Source organism: Cololabis saira, chromosome 21, assembly GCF_033807715.1.
Source record: "Cololabis saira isolate AMF1-May2022 chromosome 21, fColSai1.1, whole genome shotgun sequence".
NCBI classification, from domain to species: domain Eukaryota; kingdom Metazoa; phylum Chordata; class Actinopteri; order Beloniformes; family Belonidae; genus Cololabis; species Cololabis saira.
In genome coordinates, this window is record NC_084607.1 from 291694 (window position 1) to 316677 (window position 24984).

Sequence of the window (24984 nt, forward strand, 5' to 3'; positions counted from 1 at the left end):
ACGGAGACGTTCAGACGAGGACGGAGACGTTCAGACGAGGACGGAGACATTCAGACGAGGACAGAGACGTTCAGACGAGGACGGAGACGTTCAGACGAGGACGGAGACGTTCAGACGAGGACGTTCAGACGAGGACGTTCAGACGAGGATGGAGACGTTCAGACGAGGACGTTCAGACGAGGACAAAGAAGAGGACGTGTTCAAGGACAACATTCCTACATGAACTCTCGTCTCTTTTCAGATTCAGATTCAGACGTTTTATTGTGATGAAGAATTTTGACAGCTTGGCCCCCTGCAGGGGGAGGTCGCCCCAGTCCTACCTCCTGCAGGGCTTTGAACTGGACTCAAGACCTTTTGAGGAAGCTCCAACTTGCTACTCAACTTCCTACCCCCCGGGCAGATCCCGACACCTGGAAGTTGGTTCAAACAGACAGGAATCAAGAGAGCACCCCATGGGGTGATTTGGAGGTCTGTGTCAGTCATGCCAAATGTCTGATAATGACATTTGGCCCGATTCACATCCGACTGTAAATTACTTTTTGTCTCTTGCCTGATTCGTGTATTCCTGCATTTGTTAAACTCCTTGTTGTATAAGAATCTGATTACAACCTCACTCGAGGTCAGCATTTCTACCAGACCTCTGGCCTGTGTAGATGTGCTCACCGCCGGCTCAATAAAACCTCATAAAAACCACAAAGCGGACTTCTGAACTGGTTTGATAAATTCCACAACAATTTGGCGCTGTGACCCGGATAACAATAGACTTTCGATGGGAACTCCTTTTTCCAGACCAACGACACAACCAGCGACTTCTATCTAAATTTAATCAGAGGTAAGGGGTCCATTTTTTCAAAATCCCAAATTATTGTTTCTGGGCTGTTGTCGAAAGTCTGTGAACTGGAGTGCCAGAGAAAGTTGACGTTATCTTGAAATTTAGGTAAGTCCGCTGTGTGGTTGTGAAGGTTATATTTTATTATTATTTTGTGTTATTGGGAAGGTTATTGTAGAGATGTTTTTTAGGAATGCTGGCAATTTCATAACACTTGAATTTGATTGTGTTGTGAGAATGTTCTGCTTCTCCTGCCTTAAGAATCTGACTCGCTCTTCTAAAAAAAGGTTTAATATCTCGGGTAACATTAAAGAGAGAAATGGCGCCATGGTTGGTCTGAGTACCAATAAAAAGATAGTCCAGGGGGACTATTCTTATGCATGCAGGACGTGGGGTCCGTAAGTGTTGGAACACTGATATATTTGTGAGAAATAGACATACTCTATGTAGAGAAACTGTTTTATTTTATAAGTCGGGATGACACGCTCTCCCAAAATGAGGTATATTTCATTTCTGCAAGAATCGACTTGCTCTTCTTGCACCAACAGGAATGATTTGTATGCTCTGTCAAGTGAAGTTTTTCAGTTCTTTAAATACATGTATGGTAATCACGGTACCGATAGTTTTATTTGTTAGTTTTGTTTGTTACTCAGTTAGTATTAAATATTGTTAAAATAACTAAAAAGCACTTCAAACTCCCTCAGATTTTTGGAGGGATGAAGGTAGACGCCGTAATGCAGAATCTCAAATAGCTTCGCTTACTGATCAAAATAAAAAGCTGATGGCTAGAAGGATTTAAAAACACAACGCAGACGAAAAAGAAATTAGAGAACCAGTTAAATGATAAAATCAAAACCTTTATCCGGTGAAACTGATTAAAGAATCCAATGACGATGACACTTCTGATGACGACTGGATTTTACAAAAATCCAAGATCTGTTGCCTACAAAATTTGGAGCCAAATAATGGTAAGAGATTTTAAATTAATAAACAAAATGGCTAGAGGAAACAGCGGTTAAACTAACTTTGCCACATGATTTGAAAAGTAAAGTACTTGATGCGCAAAGTACTTGATGCTTGTAGAATTCCCTTTTAATCCCACAGCTGTTGCCAAAATCACACCAGAGCAAGCTCAGACTTTTTTTCACAGTATTTATTGCCTTAACAGTTCAAAGGGAAAATTGATAATCCCAGGGAACTTTATGCTAAAACAATTTTGACAGCAAAAGAGAATTGTGGTCTGTCACGAGATCAGATTGATGGATTCCCTCCAGGGTACATGCAAAATATATATTTGCTAATTGCCCTCCACAAAGGGTAGGCCTGGATAACGCAAAAAAAAGAATCTGAAATGTATGAAAATACTAATGTCTTTTTCAAAAGTGTTTCCTACACAGGTTGAGCGCTGAGAGGAGGCGCAGAGGAAACAGCCAATGATCGGCTCCCATTGGGGTGAGCCAAATCAGAGCATCCCAATTTACATAATCGTATCCTGCCTATGGTAACTTCATCATGTAAGTGCATGGAAATCTGTCTGTGGCCTACTACAACGTCTCTGAATGCATGTATAACTAATCTCTAACTAGAGGTGTCAAGTAACGAAGTACAAATACCTCATTACCTTACTTAAGTAGAACTTTTGGTTGTGTATGCTTCACAGGAGTAATTATTTTTTAGACGGTTTTTACTTTTACTCCTTACATTTTCACGCAATTATCTTTACTTTTTACTCCTTACGTTTTAAAAACAGCCTTACTCTACTTCATTTCGGCCTTTAAAAAAAACTATCCAGTTAAATTAAGCCATCCGGATAGAGTGAATTTGGTTGTGGTTGGATGAGAAGTATAAACATATTTGGTTTGTACGTGTCTGGTCTCTGAAACACATGTTAATGCTCAATAATGCACATATATGGTTCTTTAATATATTTGCATTATACTAAGATGCATTCATTTTCAATGGCTTTTAGTCTTAATGGTTTTTCCCCGCTTATATTACTTTTACTTTTATACTTTAAGTACTTTTGAAACCAGTACTTTATACTTTTACTTGAGAAAAATAAAAATAAATAAATTTTGAGTTGATACTTCAACTTCTACAGGAGTATTTTTGAACTCTAATATCTATACTTCTACCTGAGTAATGAATGAGAATACTTTTGACACCTCTGTCTTTAACACTCGTCCTGACTTTTCCTGTTTTCCTCACTGACGGCTCTGCTTATAAAAATGGAATACCATACGCAGGTTATACAATTTGTGATAATTCTTAATTGTTGAAAGCGCCCTCCTGCTCCAGCTCCACCCAAGTAGATGAAACTATATACTGATCAAAAGGTAAAACTGTTACAATCTATACAGATTCCAGATATGCTTTTGGTTGTGTATATTGTATTTTATAGATTTTATATATTGTGGGCGAACCAAGGATTTATTTCATCCTCGGAGATAAATGTGGTTAATTGATTGGTGAACTGTTACAAGCCTGTCAACTACCTTCATCTATTGCTTTGTTAAATGTGAAGCCCACACCCAGTCCATGGACCCTGTTTCACTAGGCAATGCTTCAGCTGACCATGCAGCAAAAGAAACTGCCAAATTTGGCTTACCTGTCTATGTAAAACTTTGCCCTTCTATACCCGCTAACGACCTGGTTTCTCCTAATGATGTAGCCCTCCTACAAGAAGACTACTGAGGTGAAGGAAAAAACGGATTGTAGCATTCCCATGGTTGTAAAAATGTAAATAATTTGTGGGTCAGCAACGACGGCCGCGTTGTGAAACCCACATCCTTTTACGCGTAAATAGCATGCATGTCGCATAGCTGATCACAGTTAGCAATCACAGATGAGAAAAAGGGGGAATGTGTCAGATAGTGTTGAAAGACTGATAAGCTCCAAGATTTGCATCCTATAAAAATATTGCAAACATTATCAACACTTCCCCCCACCGTGACTTTTTTTGAAGCTCTGCAAATAGACATTATGTGAGGGATATGAAATTATTCTTGTATGAAAATGTTCATGTATGAAAATGTTTTTGTATGTGCAGAGAATTTTAAACTGGACTTAAATGGACAATGTTGACACCTGTTAACACCCATTAGGAAGCACAAAACTCACGCCCCATGAAAGGATTATGGGTAGACCTATGACCATACAAAGCAATTCAGTTCTGTATATATGAAGAAGATGGACTTCCATGCCATGGATGAATCCATGATATCATTCTGTTGTACTCTAAACTTCTGCTGTTCAGTCAATCCACAGAAAAGTAAAAGCTGTCCAGTCTCTTCTTAGTGGCAAACCATGCCACAACCCGGAGACTGGGTTTGTGTCGGAGAGGGCCTCGGTGGTCCAGGGCTCAGCACGTCCTGCACCACCGACACTCAAGGGTGGGGGTGCTGGCCTGGTTCCACGCGTCCCACTGCGGGAGCATAGCTCCTCGACCATGCACCGGAGACCGGCCGATTCCTTCTTCTTTCTGTGGTAAAGAGAAAGCCCAGCTCCAACACCCAGGACCTCCACGACTGGTGGAGGAGCGGAGGAGCAGAGGAGCAGCACAGGCCCCGCAGACCCCCACAAGCGAGACAATTATGGTGTAGCATCGAGATGTGACTCCACATACTCTCCTTCTGAAGAACCGCTTGTTAAGCCTAAAACAAGCCAAAAACCACTACCCGATTCCATTGAGGATTCGGCAAGGACCGCTACAGGGGGCATGCCGATGCTCTCACGGGAGATGGCTGCTCTAGGGATGATGGCCTTGTGGAATCGTGCTGCATTGGACTACTTACTAGCTTCTCAAGGGGAACTTGTGCTGTCATTAAAACTGAATGTTGTACATTTATACCCGCAATGCCACAGTCCAAGAAATAACGCATCACTTGAAAGACATTGCTAAAACGTTACATACAACTGTCGCAACTAGTTTTTTGATTGCTTTAAAGAACAGTTAGGACACGTTGGTTACTTGATATTTGAATTTGTTTTGTTGGCTTGTTGTTATTTGACTTCTGATCACATGTTTAAGGTTCACTTGCAAAATATGTATCACTACTCCACTGTAATTCAACAAAAAGAAAAAAAAAAAAAAAATTGTGAATTGATGAAGAATTTTGACAGCTTGGCCCCCTGCAGGGGGAGGTCGCCCCAGTCCTACCTCCTGCAGGGCTTTGAACTGGACTCAAGACCTTTTGAGGAAGCTCCAACTTGCTACTCAACTTCCTACCCCCCGGGCAGATCCCGACACCTGGAAGTTGGTTCAAACAGACAGGAATCAAGAGAGCACCCCATGGGGTGATTTGGAGGTCTGTGTCAGTCATGCCAAATGTCTGATAATGACATTTGGCCCGATTCACATCCGACTGTAAATTACTTTTTGTCTCTTGCCTGATTCGTGTATTCCTGCATTTGTTAAACTCCTTGTTGTATAAGAATCTGATTACAACCTCACTCGAGGTCAGCATTTCTACCAGACCTCTGGCCTGTGTAGATGTGCTCACCGCCGGCTCAATAAAACCTCATAAAAACCACAAAGCGGACTTCTGAACTGGTTTGATAAATTCCACAACAATTGTCATTATCGAGGGCACCACGAAAGTAAAGGCAGGAAGTTTCTAGAACTTTAAAAAGTTCACTGGATTTTCCGGAAGGACGGGAAAATTTTCACAAACTGCTGAAAGAGCATTAAAATTGATCAACATAAGTTAATTGATGAAAAAGCAGACGGAATATGATATGATGAATAAATGAGGTAACATCCAGTCAGCGGCTGGTAAATGAACATAAATGTTGTAACGTCTCCGTCAGAAACCACATGTCTTCATGTCAGCTGGACTGATGTAAAAAACAACCATACCATAGATTTTTATTTCCTTGTTTCTTTATTCAGATTGGAGAGCTGCAGGTTGTCAGAGATCAGCTGTTCTTCTCTGGGCTCAGCTCTGAAGTCCAACCCCTCCCATCTGAAACATCTGGACCTGAGTGGGAACAAGAACCTGCAGGATTCAGGAGTGAAACATCTGAGTGGATTTCTGGAGAGTCCAGACTGCAGACTGGAGGATCTGAGGTCAGACATGTTTTAGTTGTGTGTTCAGATGAATCTGATGTGAAAGTTGTGTTGACACTAACCTGCAGACATCAGGCTGATCTTCTACTGATCCACACTGACCATCTGACTGCTCTGAGTTCCTCTTCTCTGCTTTAGTTTCATCTTAAACTTCCTCTTCTGATTCATTACATAAAACTAAACATGTGAATGTGTCAGACAGGAACAAATGAAGAACCAGAGATGTGTCTGAACCTGGAATAAAACATCTTCACAAACATGAATTAACTTTACAGCTAATACGTTCAGAAATGTCCTCCAGATGTTAATTGTGGCAGGTTGGAGTGGCTGCAACCACTCAGCAATCACACAGGTGTGTCCCATCAGCCTCTCCAACCTGCCAGCCTTGATAAAGAGGACTGAGAGACTCAGGAGGAAGCTGCTGCTGAGGAGCTGTGTGTGTTTCTGCACGTTTTGGGTGAGAAATAAAAGGGTCTGAACGAAACTCCTGTGTCCTCTCCGTCCTTCGGTCGGGCCCCCGTGGCACGCACCTTGCCACACTGGCGCCCAACGTGGGGCTTCGAAGGACGGACGAGGGGGGGGCATGGAGCGGGCCCTGGACGCGCTCGCCCGGGCCATGGCGGGCATGGCGGCCGCCTTCCGGGACCAGGGCGAGTGGCAGCTGGCCGCGATAGAAGCCCTGGTGGCCGCGGGGCGACCCATCCCTGCACCCCGTCTGAGGGCCGCCGCAGCAACGCGGGAGGAGCTGGCGGCGCCGCAGCTGAGAGGCCGGGAGGCAGAAGCTGCGGGCCGCCAAGCGACGGCTCCCGAGGCGGCGGGACCCGCGGAGCGGCCCATCCCTGCACCCCGTCTGAGGTTTGCCGCGGCAGCGCTGGTGGCGCCGCAGCTGGGAGGCCGTGAGGCAGAAGCTGCGGGCCGCCAGGCGACGGCTCCGGGGGCGGGGGCGGAGATGGAGGCGGAGGCGGCGTTGGCTGGGAAGGCGGCTGCGGAGGCGCAGCCGCAAGCGACGGCGGAGATGGGGCCGGACCAGCAGCCCGTGCAGGGCTGCGTCGCGGAGGGGAAGGAGGCGGTCGTGCGCGCGCCGTGTGGCCCGAGGCCACCATGGGCCCGGCCCCGAGCGCATTTTCCACGGCGGGAGAGCCGACGCCGGGGACGACCCCCACGACGGGACCGCAGGTCAGGCCGACGCCGAGGACGACCCCCACGACGGGACCGCAGGTCAGGCCGACGCCGAGGACGACCCCCCGACCAGGAAGGCCCGGGGGGTTCTGGGCTTCCTCTCCCGCTCCGAGGGGGCGGGGGGGGGGAGTATGCTCGGCCGGACAGACCCCGGCTCGAGGTTGGCGTTGGGGGTGTGTGGCAGGTTGGAGTGGCTGCAACCACTCAGCAATCACACAGGTGTGTCCCATCAGCCTCTCCAACCTGCCAGCCTTGATAAAGAGGACTGAGAGACTCAGGAGGAAGCTGCTGCTGAGGAGCTGTGTGTGTTTCTGCACGTTTTGGGTGAGAAATAAAAGGGTCTGAACGAAACTCCTGTGTCCTCTCCGTCCTTCGGTCGGGCCCCCGTGGCACGCACCTTGCCACATTAATAAACTGAGAGAGTCTGACAGACAATAGTGGACAGACTGAATGTGTAGTCGTCCAATATATGAGTTATAGAGCTCATTTACTAAATAACTTCTTACTGTGGCTGAAATCAGTCAAACCAACGTTGGCTTCCTTTGACTAACATTAAATTTAATTTCAACAAATACAAGTTTACCAAAAATGAAACTCTAAACATGGAAAAACATAATTTTCTGTGTTTTTAATATTATTCTTTAATATATCTGTTAAGATCATTTCATCCAGGTGACATCAAGACATAAGGTGCAACAAATGTATTTTTATGGTTTTCAGTGTGTAAAACTAAATATAAATCCATGTGTGTTGAAGTAAGTAAACTGAAATAAAGCTGCTGTCTAGACGATGAGTTTCCTTCATCAGCAACAAAACATCCAACAAGAACATCAGAAACTTTGTGTTGAAACTATGTTGTCACTCAATCAACTTTTTCAGAGAAAATTTTTGAAAAAACTCCTAAACAGACAAATATGTTCTGATTGATGAAGAAATGTCTCCTTAAAAACATGGAGATGATGATATTGTTCATTTATTCATGATTATTGGGAAAAAAACACTTATTATTAGTTATAATTTTTATATCAAAATTCAGCTCCAATAAACTTTTACCTTCTTTTTTATATTTACATGGAAAGACTGATATTTGAATTCAAATTCCATCAAAACTGTTTCTTCCATTAAAAACTACATTAAACCCTGGAGCATCAATTAGTTTCCATATTTTGACGAGTATTTGGTTCTAGTTTCCCTGTAAGGGTTCAGATTTGTACGTTTTTGTACCATCGTGCATCTGTTCTTGATCAATCAAATGTATTAATCAGACAAAAGTTTTCTGCACCAGTTCCAGATCCATCACTGGAGAAGAGATGTCTTTCATGAATGCTGAATAAACACAGACGTCCTCCTGTCCTGGAACTCTTTCTCTGCTCACAAAGTTCTTCTAGGAATGAAAACTTTATCGTCCAAAACATCATTTATAAACAGACGTGTTATTGGGACAGAAACACGTGACATGAATGGACTTTACATGGTCTAGACTGTCGTCCTCATCACTGACTTTATTGAAATCAGCACAAACTCAGACTTTTTCTAATCATCAAGTCAATAATACTGAAGAGAAATATACGCAGACTATTGATCACATGTGTGACATCAATATGAACATCAGCCTTCATAAAGTCCATCACCTTTCTAATTCTCATCTGTACGGAGCATTGATGATGATGATGATGATGAAGATGATGATGATGATGATGATGATGATGATGATGATGATGATGATGATGAAGAAGATGAAGATGATGATGATGATGCTGAATGGTAATCTATCTTTTATTCTTTATTCAGATTGGTGTTCTGCGGTCTGTCAGAGATCAGCTGTTCTTCTCTGGTCTCAGCTCTGAAGTCCAACCCCTCCCATCTGAAACTTTTGGACCTGACCTGGAACAAGAACCTGCAGGATTCAGGAGTGAAACATCTGAGTGGATTTCTGGAGAGTCCAGACTGCAGACTGGAGGCTCTGAGGTCAGACATGTTTTAGTTGTGTGTTCAGATGAATCTGATGTGAAAGTTGTGTTGACACTAACCTGCAGACATCAGGCTGATCTTCTACTGATCCACACTGACCATCTGACTGCTCTGAGTTCTTCTTCTCTGCTTTAGTTTCATCTTAAACTTCCTCTTCTGATTCCTTACATAAAACTAAACATGTGAATGTGTCAGACAGGAACAAATGAAGAACCAGAGATGTGTCTGAACCTGGAAAAAAAACATCTGAACAAACATGAATTAACTTTACAGCTAATACGTTCAGAAATGTCATCCAGATGTTAATAAACTGAGAGAGTCTGACAGACAATAGTGGACAGACTGAATGTGTAGTCGTCCAATATATGAGTTATAGAGCTCATTTACTAAATAACTTCTTACTGTGGCTGAAATCAGTCGAACCAACGTTGGCTTCCTTTGATTTCAACAAATACAAGTTTACCAAATATGAAACTCTAAACATGGAAAAACATATTTTTCTGTGTTTTTAATAGTATTCCTCAATATGTCTGTTAAGATCATTTCATCCAGGTGACATCAAGACATAAGGTGCAACAAATAATGTATTTTTATGGTTTTCAGTGTGTAAAACTAAATATAAATCCATGTGTGTTGAAGTTAGTAAACTGAAATAAAGCTGCTGTCTAGACGATGAGTTTCCTTCATCAGCAACAAAACATCCAACAAGAACATCAGAAACTTTGTGTTAAACTATGTCGTCACTCAATCAACTTTTTCAGAGAAAATGTTTGAAAAAACCTTTTTTATTTTAATTTTAGTTTTAATATTGTTGCTGGTTTTTCTATGTAATATATGCTGAGTCATGTTTGTTACACCCAAATATGTAATTTAAATTCTGATTAAATGAAAAAAATTACAAACAAGTGGATTAAACTTGAATAATTCATGTATTAACAAATTGAAAACTACAATTAAAATAAATAAATTAAAACATTTTTTTAAAAGCAAATCCTTAAAATATATAAAAACTAAACAATACGAAGGTTTAATTACTTTAAATCTGGATTAAATCCGTTTTTATTTCATTTTTTTAAATATTTTTCCTGGTTATTCTATGTAATTTGTGCTGCTTTCAAATATGTACAGATTGATGAAGAAATGTCCCCCTAAAAACATGGAAATGTTTTTACATGTAAACCAAGTTCAAATTTTAACATCAAAACTCAACTTCATTAAACTTTTACCTGCATTTAATATTTACATAGAAAGACTGATATTTGAATTCAAAGTCTACCAAAGCAGTTTCTGCCATTAAAATCCACATTAAACCCTGGAGCATCAATTAGTTTCCATATTTTCACGAGTATTTGGTTCAGCACAAACTCAGACTTCTCTAATAATACTGAAGAGAAATATACGCAGATTCTTGATCACATGTGTGAGATCAAAATGAACATCAGCCTTCATAAAGTCCATCACCTTTCTAATTCTCATCTGTATGGAGCATTTATAATGATGAAGATGATGCTGAATTGTAATTTATTTTTTATTTTTTATTAAGCTTGCAGTACTGCAGGTTGTCTGGGATCAGCTGTTCTTCTCTGGTCTCAGCTCTGAAGTCCAACCCCTCCCATCTGAAACATCTGTACCTGAGCAGGAACGACCTGAAGGCTGCAGATGTGAAGCAGCTTTCTGATCTGGTGGACAGTCCAGACTACAAGCTGCAGGATCTCAGGTCAGTGGAGGTTTGACTCGGTTCTGCTGCTTCCAGCAGTTTTCTACTAAAACCAGTTGGTATCAAAATTCAATTCAATTCAATTCAATTTTATTTATATAGCGTCTAATACAACAGAGTTGTCTCTAGACGCTTTCCAGAGACCCATACCCAGAACATGACCCCCGAGCAGTTATTACATAAACAATGGCAGGTAAAAACTCCCCTAGTGGGAGAAAAACCTTAAGCCAAACAGTGGCAAGGAAAAACTCCCCTTTAGGAGGGAAGAAACCTTGAGCAGGACCAGGCTCATAAGGGGGGACCCTCCTGCCGAGGGCCAGATAAATAAAGACCAGTGTTTCCAGTAAAGCTGCAGCTTCTCAGCAGCTGCTTTCCTCATGAAGCTGGGAGAGGAGGATGGTGACAGGCTGCAGGATTGGACAGAAACACAGAGACAGCAGTCGGCCAAACAGAGGGTCCAGATGTTTGTTGTAGACCAGTGTTGTGCTGGTGTTCACGTGTCCAGAAATAAAGGAGTATTCCAGCTGACAGCCTTCCAGGATGTTCAGACACACAGCTGCTCCACTGCAGCTCTGAACTCTGAAGTCCTGGATGTGCTGATGGAGGGATCTCTGCAAACACTCCTTCATCTGCTCTCTTCTTTCTTCTTCCCTCTACAGCTGATGGAGGGATCTCTGCTAACACTCCTTTATCTGCTCTCTTCTCTATTCTTCCTCTACAGCTGATGGAGGGATCTCTGCTAACACTCCTTTATTTGCTCTCTTCTTTCTTCTTCCTCTACAGCTGATGGAGGGATCTCTTCAAACACTCCTTTATCTGCTCTCTTCTTTCTTCTTCCTCTACAGCTGATGGAGGGATCTCTGCTAACACTCCATTATCTGCTCTCTTCTTTCTTCTTCCTCTACAGCTGATGGGGGGGATCTCTGCAAACACTCCTTTATCTGCTCTCTTCTTTCTTCTACAGCTGATGGAGGGATCTCTTCAAACACTCCTTTATCTGCTCTCTTCTTTCTTCTTCCTCTACAGCTGATGGAGGGATCTCTGCTAACACTCCATTATCTGATCTCTTCTTTCTTCTTCCTCTACAGCTGATGGAGGGATCTCTTCAAACACTCCTTTATCTGCTCTCTTCTTTCTTCTTCCTCTACAGCTGATGGAGGGATATCTGCAAACACTCCTTTATCTGCTCTCTTCTTTCTTCTACAGCTGATGGAGGGATCTCTGCAAAAACTCCTTTATCTGCTCTCTTCTTTCTTCTTCCCTGTACAGCTGGAGATTGTGAGAGTGTCCAGGACGGATGAGTTGTGTCCTGATCGTCCTCAGAGTGGAAGCAGCACCAGTTTGTGTGGACAGACTCTGAATGGACCGTGATGAAGATGAAGATGAAGATGTACATAGTTTCAGCTCAGTTTGTTTCTGATTTCCCTGGTTTTACAAACTTCTCAGATATTCATGTATTTCAGTGGCAGCTGGTGTAGTTTTCTCCAGGGGGGTTTATACCAAACTCCTAAATAGACATATACCAAAAAGCAGGCAAATGATGTACTAAAGTATCACTTCTGTATTTGAATAAATAAAATCAACAATGGCAACATTATAATGACATGCAGTGTTTTTTTATTTGTACATAAATGTTGTAGTTTTTATGACAAGTTTCTTCTCCATAGAGAGCAGGGCCGATGCATTAAGACAATGCTGTGCCGTTATGTTCCTGAGGAAGGTCTTGATTCTCTTCAGAAGTCTCTCAGATAAGAAGAGCCACAGTCTCTGAGAAGTTTCCTGAAGATTATTCCCCATGAAGAGCTGCTACAGAGCCACAGTCTCTGAGAAGTTTCCTGAAGATTATTCTCCATCAAGAACTGCTACACAGCCACAGTCTCTGAGAAGTTTCCTGAAGATTATTCCCCATGAAGAGCTGCTACAGAGCCACAGTCTCTGAGAAGTTTCCTGGAGATTATTCACATGAAGAGCTGCTACAGAGCCACAGTCTCTGAGAAGTTTCCTGGAGATTATTCACATGAAGAGCTGCTACAGAGCCACAGTCTCTGAGAAGTTTCCTGAAGATTATTCCCCATGAAGAGCTGCTACAGAGCTACAGTCTCTGAGAAGTTTCCTGAAGATTATTCCCATGAAAAGCTGCTACAGAACCACAGCACTCATCGCTGCTGTCGGTGAGGGCCAGTTCAGTTTAATTCAATAAATCAGCTTTACAGTATGTTGGAGCCATATTTGGAAAGAGTGATTATATAATTTAGATTTTGTAATATTTGATTCAACTGTATGGTAAGTAATACGCCGTTTTTAATATCAGTCCACAACGTGCTTGCTTAATTTGGATTTTTGATTTGAAGATTTTATTTCGAACATGCATAAGAAAGCGTATATATATATATATATATATATATATATATATATATATATATATATATATATATATATATATATATATATATATATAATATATCACATATTAATCACACATGTATTCACATATTTTTGCTGTTCTAAATTACCGTAAGGTATTTTTTTAATTGTTCTTAATACTGTTAACTACAAATATGCTGCTTTAAGCCAATGTTTATTCAACTTTCCGCAAAAAAAAGCTTTTGACCTGAATGTAACATTCCTTCATAAATACAAACACAATGTCGTCCCCAACTTTACACTTGTAAAGACTAACTTAAGATTCCTTGTTTTTTTAAGCAGCTCAGAGTAAAACAATGAACCACATGCATCACGAACATTGTACAAGAAGTGCATTGGTCAGTTAAATTTTCCATGCAATTATTTCAGACGTCATATGGAGGAAATAAAAGGCTCAAGAAATATCCCCTTCTCCTCAGTGGGATCAAAACAGGGGGATACAAAACAAAAGCACAAACAAATAAAGTGCACATGTAACAGCAGGGAGTAACTCAACCTATAAAGTGCAGACCGTTTCCTCACCTGGATCCTCAGAGCTCAGCCATAAACTTATGGCTACAAATAAAGTTTGATTTGACTTGTCCTTTTTTGTTGCGTTGTCTGCTTTTTTTACCTTGTCTGCACATATTAATGGTTAATACCAGGCTGGTAAGAACCTAAGGCATATATATGTGCATTGTTAAAATAAAGTACGTATGATACTTTTTTTTTAATATGTCAAATATATTTATCTTATTAATATACATATATACATATACACGCATACATACGCATACACATACATGCATATATACATATGATAACCTGGATAAATCCAGTAACTGCTGTGGAAGTGCAACAAGGGAAAGACAATGTGACGGTTTGAAAGACTGCTGACTGGAGGGAAAGACTCCAACGGGGCTGTCTGTGGACTAGCGATCCATGATGGCCCCGTCGCTTGATAAGTGCACAAAGGCCACCCCTGATTGCTACGAAAAACCTAAAGAGGAAAACACCCCTCGAGTGTGCAGGCCGTAGGTCGAGTCTGCGAGCATTCATGACCTACGGCCTGGATGCCTGAGCACCGTCCACTCGGCTGCAGTACGCCAACAGGTGGAAGTTGTTTTCCGACTGGTGTAGGGGTCGAAGTGAAGATCCGGTACATGGTTCCGTGCCTACTGTCCTTGAGTTCCTGCAGTCCCTTCTGTTTTTTTTTTTTTTTTACCTTGTCTGCACACATATTAAGGATTGATACCATGACGGTAGAAACCAAAGGTATAAGGTATAGCGTCTTTGAGTGCCCTGAAAAGCGCTATATAAATAAAATGTATTATTATTATTATTATTATTTTTAATAATAATAATAATAATAATAATAATAATAATAATAATAATAATAATAATAATAATAATAATAACCATCTTTGTATAATATAATATTGATAAATTATTAAGTTTTGTTGTCCTGCCAATCGAGGCCCAAATCCTCCATGGCAGGACCCTTCTACACCAAGAAAACCTACAGGTCATTACAGGTCACTCTGTATAAAAGTGTCTGCTTAACGATTGTCATGTAATGTAAAACAGTTTTAATGATTTGTAATGATATAGACTGGTGTCTTACATTTCCGAGTCTTTAACTTGTGTGTATGTCTGTAAATTTCTACACTGAAAAAATCAATCTAAGCGCATGTAAATATAACATATTTAAATCTGTGATACTAACAGTTAAAAATGAAGTTTGTTGCTTTACATGAAAACATCTGGTTTTGAACTTAATCTGCATTTGTTCAAAAAACAAGACATTGTGCATTTTTCCCTGAACCAGCAGTTTTTCTGTAATCCCAGTAATCTTTACATTTACACACAAACTACATATTTACTTTTCCTTTAACAGTTTTAATCTATTGGGCAGATTGACCAGCGTTTAGATGAATCATGTTTTATTTGTTTAAGTAGAAACCACAGTAAAAAAATCTTGCTTGATCTACTTTAAAAAAATTAAGGCAACTTTTTCGCATGAGATTTTTATGTAGATCAAGAAAGACTAGTCTTTGTATAAACTACTTCATTTTTACTATGTACAAAATTCATTTGCAAGTAAAGTCAACTTAATTTTGATAAATAAAGTAAACTTAACACAATTAAGTTGACTGTACTTGCAAAATGTATTATTTACATACAAAAATCAAGTAGTTTATACAAAGACTAGTCTTTCCTGATCTACATAATAATCTCATGCAAAAAGCACAATATTTGTATCAGTAAACACACATTTTTACACCATTTTCAGCTAAATTAATTATTATCTTTTATCCCTGTGTCATTGAGGATTTTAATTAATTAATTATGTATTTATTTATTTAATTTTGGCACAAAGAATACTCCATATTACACCACTAGAGGTCGCTGTTGCTGCGGCGTCTTAACGCTGCAGTTGAAAGGTGTATTTTAGTCTTATTTGATTAAATTAACACCATTTTTAGGTTTTATTACATTAATTAGGAGAAGGAAACGCCTCCTTTGGCCCTTGATGGAGTTTAAATCCCAGTCAGGAGCAGGATTTACATTTAACTCAAACCTTAACGTCCTTACAGTCGACTAAACAACTGAATAGTAAAAATAAAATAAAAATAGAATAATAATGATATTAATAATCTCATGCGAAAAAGTTGCCTTATTTTTTTAAGTAGATCCAGCACAATATCAGTGTATAAACTGAAACAGTTTAGATGAGAAGTAACGAGGTTTCACGTGTGTGTGTGTGTGTGTGTGTGTGTGTGTGTGTGTGTGTGTGTGTGTGTGTGTGTGTGTGTGTGTGTGTGTGTGTGTGTGTGTGTGTGTGTGTGTGTGTGTGTGTGTGTGTCCATGTGTGTGTGATACTGCATGACACTCTCAAGTTTCAGTCAGGGAGCCGAAGAAGCAGATGGACGGAGCAGACGGGGCAGACGGATAAACATCAGGGTTACGCTGAGGGTCAGACTGTTTACTGGACTAACTGGGAACGAACCAGCAGGACTAACTGGGAACGAACCAGCAGGACTTACTGGGAACTAAACTCAACAACCAGGTAAGAACCATCACGGATTCACTTCAGACCAGCCGTGGTTGTGTTACGGTTAGGGTTAGGGTTAGGGTTAGGGTAAGGGTAAGGGTTAGGGTTAGGATTTGGGTTATTAGACTAATCCTACGCTGAGGGTCAGGCTGTTTACTGGATTAACCGGTTAGGGTTAGGGTTAGGGTGAGGGTTATTAACCGTACGCTGAGGGTCAGGCTGTTTACTGGACTAACTGGGAACTAACCACAACCACCAGGTAAGAACCATCACGTATTCACTTCAGACCAGCCGTGGGTCTGAGAAACAGCTCGTATCAAGGTCATGTTTTCTTCTGTTGCACCTGTAACCCAGTGTTAAAATGTGGTGGTGCCACTGCACTACAAAAAAAGTGTGCGTTACCCCCTCTACTACATTCACCAGCTCCATAACCCACACGGCCCCTCCATCACCGCTCCAACCAACACAATGGAGAGCTAAGCCCAGGGAGCATATGAACTATGAACTATGAACTATGAACTATGAACTATGAACTATGAACTATGGCCAATGACTGACTGAGTCACTTTGGGCTTTTGATTTTTTCTCAACTGTTGCTGTTTATTTTATTTTGGTTTATTTAATAATAATATCGTTTCAAGCATATTTACAGTGTCTGAGGTTCTTTATGTTCAATGTAATTCCTTCTCATAACCACCTACTTCTGAAAGAAGTCAAACTACCTATTCCCATATGGTATATGTTACATAATTGTGGCGAGCCAGCCAGGAGAAGGTTATTGATTAACTTATAGATACGCTCCACTTAAAGATGGAAGTATTTGAACATTTCAAAATTCCAAATGCAGTGTTGGTAAATGGAGTGGAGGAAATTGATTATGATGAGGTTGTGGATTTTCTGAAACAATATGGTCTCATTAATAGGACTAAAATTATCAAGACAACTCAATCACAATTTAATATATGGTTGTTGAATATGCCTCAGGATCTGCAATGCTATCTCTAGAGATATTGCCACATACATATATCACAACTGACGAAGAAAACACGTTCATCATTCAAAACTTGTCCGAATTGTACACAAAAAGAGTGGGAGGTACAAAGACCAAATCCTACTTGGATGATTTAAAAACTTTGGCTCAAGGAAGCGGAAAGGACTATAATGAAGTTCTCAAGGACATGATGTCCCAAATTGGTTAATCCATTTCTTCCTGATTTGTGAAGCTGCTTCAAAACAACTCGAACCGTTTTCATCAACAAAAAATTTATATAAATGAGCAGCACATTCATCTCTGAACTCAGGTTTCAGTTGAGGATTAAACATAGATTTGTGACGTCATGTTTTATTTCTGTATTAGTCAAAATGTAAAAATCATAAACTAGACAGTTTTTTTGACTTCATGACGGTAACATGTTTGAATGTGTGCGTGTTCTGATTTCAGCTCATCAGACTTTCTACTCAGTAAAACAGTTTATCTTCGCTGAAACTTTTACTATTGTTAAAGTTTTCACATTCACAGTTGGTTTTGGTTTATTTATCTATTTAACCCCCTAGCAGAGCCGTTTCTGTGGACATCCAGACCACAGTTGTATTTACACCTGCAACCACCAGGAGGAGCTAAACTACAAGCTTGGCTGCTGCATCAGTGCAGGAACAACATGAGTGTCTTCATTTGATGCAATGTGAACATTTAAGGTCTTAACCGTGAGGAAATTATACTTTAGATACAAAAACAAATACTTTACAAGTTTATGATATGAAATACAGGAATTATCATTCATTTACACAAGTTCTCCCCATTGAGACACAGGGTCTAAAGAGAACTGTTTTACGTAATAATAACAATCCGGTGTAGATGATAGATAGATAATCTGAAATATAAGCTTTATACTGAAATCTGACTTTATTTAGAAACTCTGGTTTATTTTATTTTTTTTAAACATTGTTTTTTATGGATTTTTCTAATTTTGCAAACATCACTTCACAATACAAAAACCAAACTGCCACACTGGAAAAGAAAAGTCCTGTTGGGAGTTGCTTTCCTTCTTGGTCATTTGTTAGTTCTCTGTTTCATCCTCTGTATCTAATAATCCTTCAACCGTCTTTGTCGCTGTTCCAGGTCTTGAAAAATTTCCATTTCAGCCATTTGTCCTCCAGCTGCGTCTCTTGCATGCGTCTTAAACGATCTGTACATTTTTCCATTATATACATTTCCTGTATTATCTCCATCCATTGTTCCAGATTCGGAGACTCCACTCTACCCCATTTCCTTGTGATAGCTTTTTATCCCACTATTAACAATATTTTTACCAGGTATCTATCCCCTACATGCACATTTCCCTCTGTAGAATTACACAAATATAGAACCTGGCAGCACACAGGGATCTTATATCTTAACAGCTCTCCCAGAGTTTTATGTACCATCTTCAGAAACAGTTGTACATTATCAAATTTCCAGAATACATGAGCCTGATCTGGGCTTGCTGTTAACTATCGTTATCCCTGAACGCTATCGTTATCCTTACTGCTTCCTGCTCCGCTACTCCCTCCAGTAGGGAAGATTCATATTCATATTTTTAGGGCCCAAGCACTTACCGTGCAAGGGCCCTATTGTATCTGTAGGAATTGTTCCTGTTCTCGTTGTTTTTATTTTTCAGACGAAATGAGGGCCTTTTTCCCCCTAAACGTGCCCCAAAAGTCACGAAATTCTGCACCAAGCCAGGCCTGGTGAAAAATTAGATATTTAATGGTTTGCATTAATGGGCGTGGCCTAACGGCTCAACAGCGCCCCCTAGAAAACTTTGTACCTCAAGCCCCACAATACGGTTTGACGTACATGCACGAAAATCGCTACACACCTGTATCATGTCACAACTTAAAGAAAAGTCTCTTGGCGCCATGGCCCAAACCCAAGAGGCAGTCGGACATTTTGAAGATTTTGAATTAATCATGTAATTTAGTGCAATTTATGCTATTCCTTCGGCAGTTAATACGGCCCGAACCGTAACGTGCACCCAGGTGTGTTATACATCAAAATGTGTGTCTCCATCCTCTGACGATGTGCATTACTTTTCTCAGTCAAAAGCGTTACCGTGGCGACGATAGATGCCAAAAAGCGCGCCCCCCCTTCATGTGATTGGTCCATATTTGATAGTTCCTACTTTCTACCGTAACTTTTTAATGGTTTGATGTAAAGAGTCGTGGGTGGTTTCATCCGCTAAATATCCAGGCCTGAAGAATCTCCATCAAGTCATACAAGCTTCCAGTGCAGCCTGAACCTGCACAAGTGGTGGAGGACCGTTCATCGCTGCTTGCATCTTTAATTTCCAATTGGTCTTTTTCCCAGAGCGGGTGTGAATTTCAGTTATATGTCTAGATGCCTCAGATACTCTTATCTGGAGTTCTAGTTGTCTTCCTATCCTATCCCCGTGTTCATGGTAGTTAGGGTTAGGGTTAGGGTTAGGTTATGTTTGGAACGTTGTATTCATTTCGTAGTTTCAGATGTGGAGAGAAGATTGAATACAGTTTCTAGACTCGTCCTCTTCGTAAGCAGGCCAGGAGTAAGAGACTCATATTTATCCACTTCAATGAGCTGAATTTTTTTGTGGAGCCTCATGATGCTTAATTTGTTCTTTTTGCATATTCTATTTTGTTAAAAGGTGGGCAAGATAAGCTTTATGCTTCAAGCCCAGACCTTTTTGGTAAAAATAATCACAATGTTGACAAAAGAAAAACCTGTGTGATCTTGTTTGTTGATTTTTATGCTTGTGATTGACCGAAATAAATACTAACTAACTAACTAACTAACTAACTAACTAACTAACTAACTAACTAACTTTTAGGGCTTCCCATAATATGCTTTTCGATATGTCTGGGGTGTCGTTCGTCTGCATATAAAAACTATTTGGGAATAAAGTGACCCATTATCCATACGCCATATTTAAGGAGAATGTTTACAGGGAAAATTTAAATGTAGCTTTAGTGGGGCGGATAAAACAATGACCTCATAATCTACATATTTCACTGACCTAAAGTTGTTTTGAGTCTAAAAAGAAATATTTGATCCTGGAAAAGGGCTTGTGCGGCTGGGAGAAAGGAATATGTTCATTGGTTCTGGTTAGTTATGTCCTTATGAGTCACGGGCAGAAAACCCGACTGAAAAACATCAAAGCGGCTCGTCAGAGTTAAGAAGGTATTTAATTGTTGGCAACTTGTCCAGATCGGTCCATCTTCAAGTTCTGGGGAAACACCTGCCAACAGGGAAGAGTTCACTATGTCAGGTTTCAAGTTTCAAAGCTTTATTGTCAGATATATGTTCGACATCCAGCACATGAAATCACACTCCTCTCTGACGCTCGGTGAGAAATATCTGGATAAGATCAGATGCCACGCCGGGTTAAAATGTCTTTCCTAACCCTGATTTTACAGCGTGGCTGGCGTTGGAAGAAACAAAAAGGAACCTTTTTTCATATGTTTTGGTCATGTGATGCACTTTCCTTGTTTTGGAATTCTGTTACCAAGTTGATATCTCCATGTTTACATGTATTTGTCTCTCTGTCACCTCGTTTATGTCTTTTGGGAACTAGTATGTCAGACCAGTGGAACAAATATCAATGCAGATATATATCTGCATTGATCTAGCTGTGTTGGCAGCCAGGAAATGTATAACTTTAAACTGGAAAGAATCTAAACCCCCAGTATTAGTCCGCTGGTGGAATGAACTCTCAAGCTCCTTAAACTTGACCATATTTATTACAAGAGTAAAGGCAGATCCTCAGACTTTTTTTTTAATCTTTTTTTTATTGATTTTTTTTATTTTTGCACAACAAACATTAACAGTGGAAATTATCATATGATTTATAATGCCTAGAAATAAAGAACAGAAAAAAAAACCAAAAAAAAACACACACAACAAAAAAAAAAAAAGAAAAAACAGCACAACAATACGCCTTGATTGAGTAACCTACAGTACGACCAGATAAAATAACGGAATCCTCCTAACCAGACTATTCGCCATTTAGATGTATATCACGATATTTATTAGACTGTCTAATCCTCACATCCATCCGGCAGAGTGAAAGCAAGTAAAACATATACATATGTAAATAAAAAATTAAATACTAATAAAAATAAAATAAAATAAAAATATCCGCACACAGCTAGGAGAAATAACAATACTATGGAACTGCAGGGAAATCAAGCTTCTTAATATATGAGAAAAAGGGGGCCCATGTAGCATAGAATTTGTCTGTACACCCATTCAATGTACATCTTATTTTTTCCAATTTTACACAGTGTAGAATAGATCTGATCCAGGAGATGTGAGTAGGAGCTGCAGAGGATTTCCGCATAAGCAAGATTAAACGTCTTGCTAATAAAGAGACAAAGGCAATTACGTCCTTATTTGCTCTAGAGAGTTGTGGTGTGGCTGAAACTTCCCCAAACAGTGCAATGACGGGATCTGGTTCAATGTGCACATTACATATTTCTGACAGCGTGTTAAAAATGTCTTTCCAGAAAACAGCTAAAGATGGGCAACTCCAAAACATATGTAGGTGATTTGCGGGGGACTGGGCACATCTCAGACATTTAGGGTCCACATCTTTATAAATCAGGCAGCACGGTGGCTTAGTGGTTAGCACTGTTGCCTCACAGCAAGAAGGTCCCCGGTTCGACTCCCAGGCCCGGCAGGGGCCTTTCTGTGTGGAGTTTGCATGTTCTCCCCGTGCTTGCGTGGGTTCTCTCCGGGTACTCCGGCTTCCTCCCACAGTCCAAAAACATGCATATTTAGGTTAATCGGTGATTCTAAATTGCCCGTAGGTGTGAGCGTGAGTGTGATTGTGAGCATGGTTTGTGTGTCTATATGTGGCCCTGCGATGGACTGGTGACCTGTCCAGGGTGTAACCCCTGCCTCTCACCTAAAATAAGCTGGGATAGGCTCCAGCAGACCCCCGTGACCCCGCAAGGGATAAAGCGGGTAAGATAATGAATGAATGAATGAATCTTTATAAATCTTGGCTGGCACAGATAGAGGAAGTGTGCACCTTTTTAAGTGCCCCTTCCCATATTTCATCAGATAGAACTTCACCCAGCTCCTCCTCCCATGAAGCTTTAACATTGTTTAATGAGGTAGTTTGTAAGGAGCAAATGATCTTCAGACTTTTTAAAAATATGGCAATCTCATATAGAATTTGACTTAAATAATTCCGTAGGTCAATGTAAGACTTACTGACGATGATGAGATCTGAGTGCAATGGTTTGGGTTGTTTTGTTGTCTTGTTTGTTTTAACTGGGTTTTTCCACCGTTTGTCTGTTTGTTTTGTCAGGTTTTTGGTTTTGTTTCCGTTTTGTTTTGAGAGTTTATGTTTGGACATAATTTTGGTTCTTTAACGGACCAGCCCCAACTTAGGAAAGGAAAATTATGACATTAAGTGTTTCCTACTTTATTTGATAAGTCCCCTTCATCATGAAGTATGGTAGCAAGACTATTTAACTACTTAATTATTATTTCAGAGGCATTGATATGGAAGTACTATCTGGTACTTTCAATTAGTGCAATGAGTAGAATTTTTGGTTAGAATATTTGGCAGAATTATAGCACTAGGAAATATGTCTTGGTGTGTTTGGACTTTGACTGACTTAATTCTTTATTGGAAGTTGAGATGTGGAGGTTTTGTGTTCTATGTATGTGCAGTATAGCCCTCTTGTTGTGATCGAAAATATAAAAATACAATAAAAAAAGAAGGTATTTAATTGTTGGTAACTTTTCCAGATCGGTCCATCTTCTAGTTCTGGGGAAACACCTGCCAACAGGGAAGAGTTCACTATGTCAGGTTTCAAGTTTCAAAGCTTTATTGTCAGATATATGTTCGACATCCAGCACATGAAATCACACTCCTCTCTGACGCTCGGTGAGAAATATCTGGATAAGATCAGATGCCACGCCGGGTTGAAGTGTCTTAGCTAACCCTGATTTTACAGTGTGGGCCACTTTTTGAAGTTGGTATTAAAGCTTTGCGCTCCTGGATATATAGATAAAATATAAAGATATATAGATAAAGATGGATCTAAACTACAGCTAAATAATTCTACTGTAATCAGCAGATCTGGGGCCTCATGTACTAAGAGTGCGTGGATTTCAACGTGAAACCGTGCGTGGAATTTACACGAACGCAAAAATTCTGATGTACAAAACTGTGCGTTCGCCCAAATCCACGCAGGTTTCTCTGTACATCCCAATCAGCGTGGATTTGAGCGCACATGCGGGAGCACAAAACTCCGCCCGGTCTCTTCCCTCAAATAGTTTGAATATGATAATGAAGATAATTATCCATTAAAAACCGCTCATCCTAACAAGAAATGTACAAAAACAGGCAAAACATAATAAAAAAAACATCGGCTCTGAGCTGGAATACATTTATTTGGGGGCATTTCTTCCGATTTCAGCTGCATATGGGTAATGATGTTCTTTGCTTTGCGTTGCGTTCCGTGAAGAGTTTTGGTTTTATAATGATCGTATGAGTTTGTGACTGCGGTCACGCCATCTCCGCTTCGGAGAGGCGCAGTCGCGCTATCTACACTTGGAAATCAGTTGCCCGTCTACATCGCGTTGTACGGTAAAGCGTGTTGACGGCTTCAAAACGGTTATTATTATTATTTTCATGTCTTGAAATACATACATATGTCATTACTTTTTGTAGTTTTACTAAAGTCTAACAAAATGATAAAAAAAGCAAAACCAATCGCCCATTCAGAATCCCATTCATTTCTATATAGGCAGATTTTAAATATTCATTAAAAAAAAAATCTAATTGTTTTCAGCAAACTGCAACGTATTCTTGTTCATCATGTCCCCAGGTACCTCTGGCATCATTTTCAAGTTATTTTACTGTAGCATTTTCTAATAATTACATGCTAAAATCATACCCAATACACAGGTAGCCTATATAAGCAGATTAAAAAAAATAATTACTATTAGTATTATATTGGGTATGAATTTAGCATTAGAAAATGCTGCAGTGAAAGAACTTGAAAATGATGTCAGAGGTACCTGAGGACTGAGGACATGATGAACAAGAATATGGTGCAGTTTCCTGAAAACAATTTGATTTGTTTTTTTAATGAATATGGCAAATGGCTTACACTTATATAGCGCTTTCTAGCTGTATTTCTACAGCCCCAAAGCGCTTTACACTGCAAACATTCACCCACACACGCACACATTCACACACCGGTCGTCGGCGGAGCTGCCATAGACAACGGCGCTGGCCTGACAACCGGGAGCAATCGGGGGATTCAGTGTCTTGCCCAAGGACACTTTGGTGGACACAGGCGGAACTAGGGTTCGAACCACTGACCTTCAGGTTCATGGGCGAACACTCTACCAACTGAGCCACCTTCCCCGTATATTTATAATCTGCCTATAAATGAATGGGATTCTGAATGGGCGATTGGTTTTGCTTTTTTTTATCATTTTGTTAGACTTTAGTAAAGTCTAACAAAAAGTAGATCGAGGTGCAAACGTGAGAAATAAAGAGCAAGATTGCTTAAACTCGGAGTGTTGCATCCGCAGGAGGAGAGACCGGTCTAGATCCCGGTCCATCACCTGGGAAACAGTGTCAGGAGTCCTGCAGCACTTGCAGCCGACTCCATATCAGACTCTGAAAGTTGCCTAAACATTCAATAAAAACTTTATTCATTCATTGGATCCTGGACCAGCAGATCAGTCTGGTCCCTGAAGACTCGCTCCTGATCCTGCATCA

At 40.3% G+C, this 24984-nt stretch overlaps 1 protein-coding gene across 1 annotated transcript in view; it reads left to right on the forward strand.

Moving 5' to 3' along the window:
* LOC133422260 (uncharacterized) overlaps positions 1–12363 on the forward strand; it is a 32841-nt gene extending 20478 nt beyond the window's left edge. The window contains exons 9-12 of the mRNA XM_061712210.1: positions 5721–5897; positions 8868–9044; positions 10591–10764; positions 12034–12363. Coding sequence (XP_061568194.1) covers positions 5721–5897; positions 8868–9044; positions 10591–10764; positions 12034–12046 — 541 coding nt within the window. The 3' untranslated portion in view covers positions 12047–12363. The remainder of the gene's footprint in view (positions 1–5720; positions 5898–8867; positions 9045–10590; positions 10765–12033) is intronic.
* The last annotated feature ends 12621 nt before the right edge of the window (positions 12364–24984 follow it).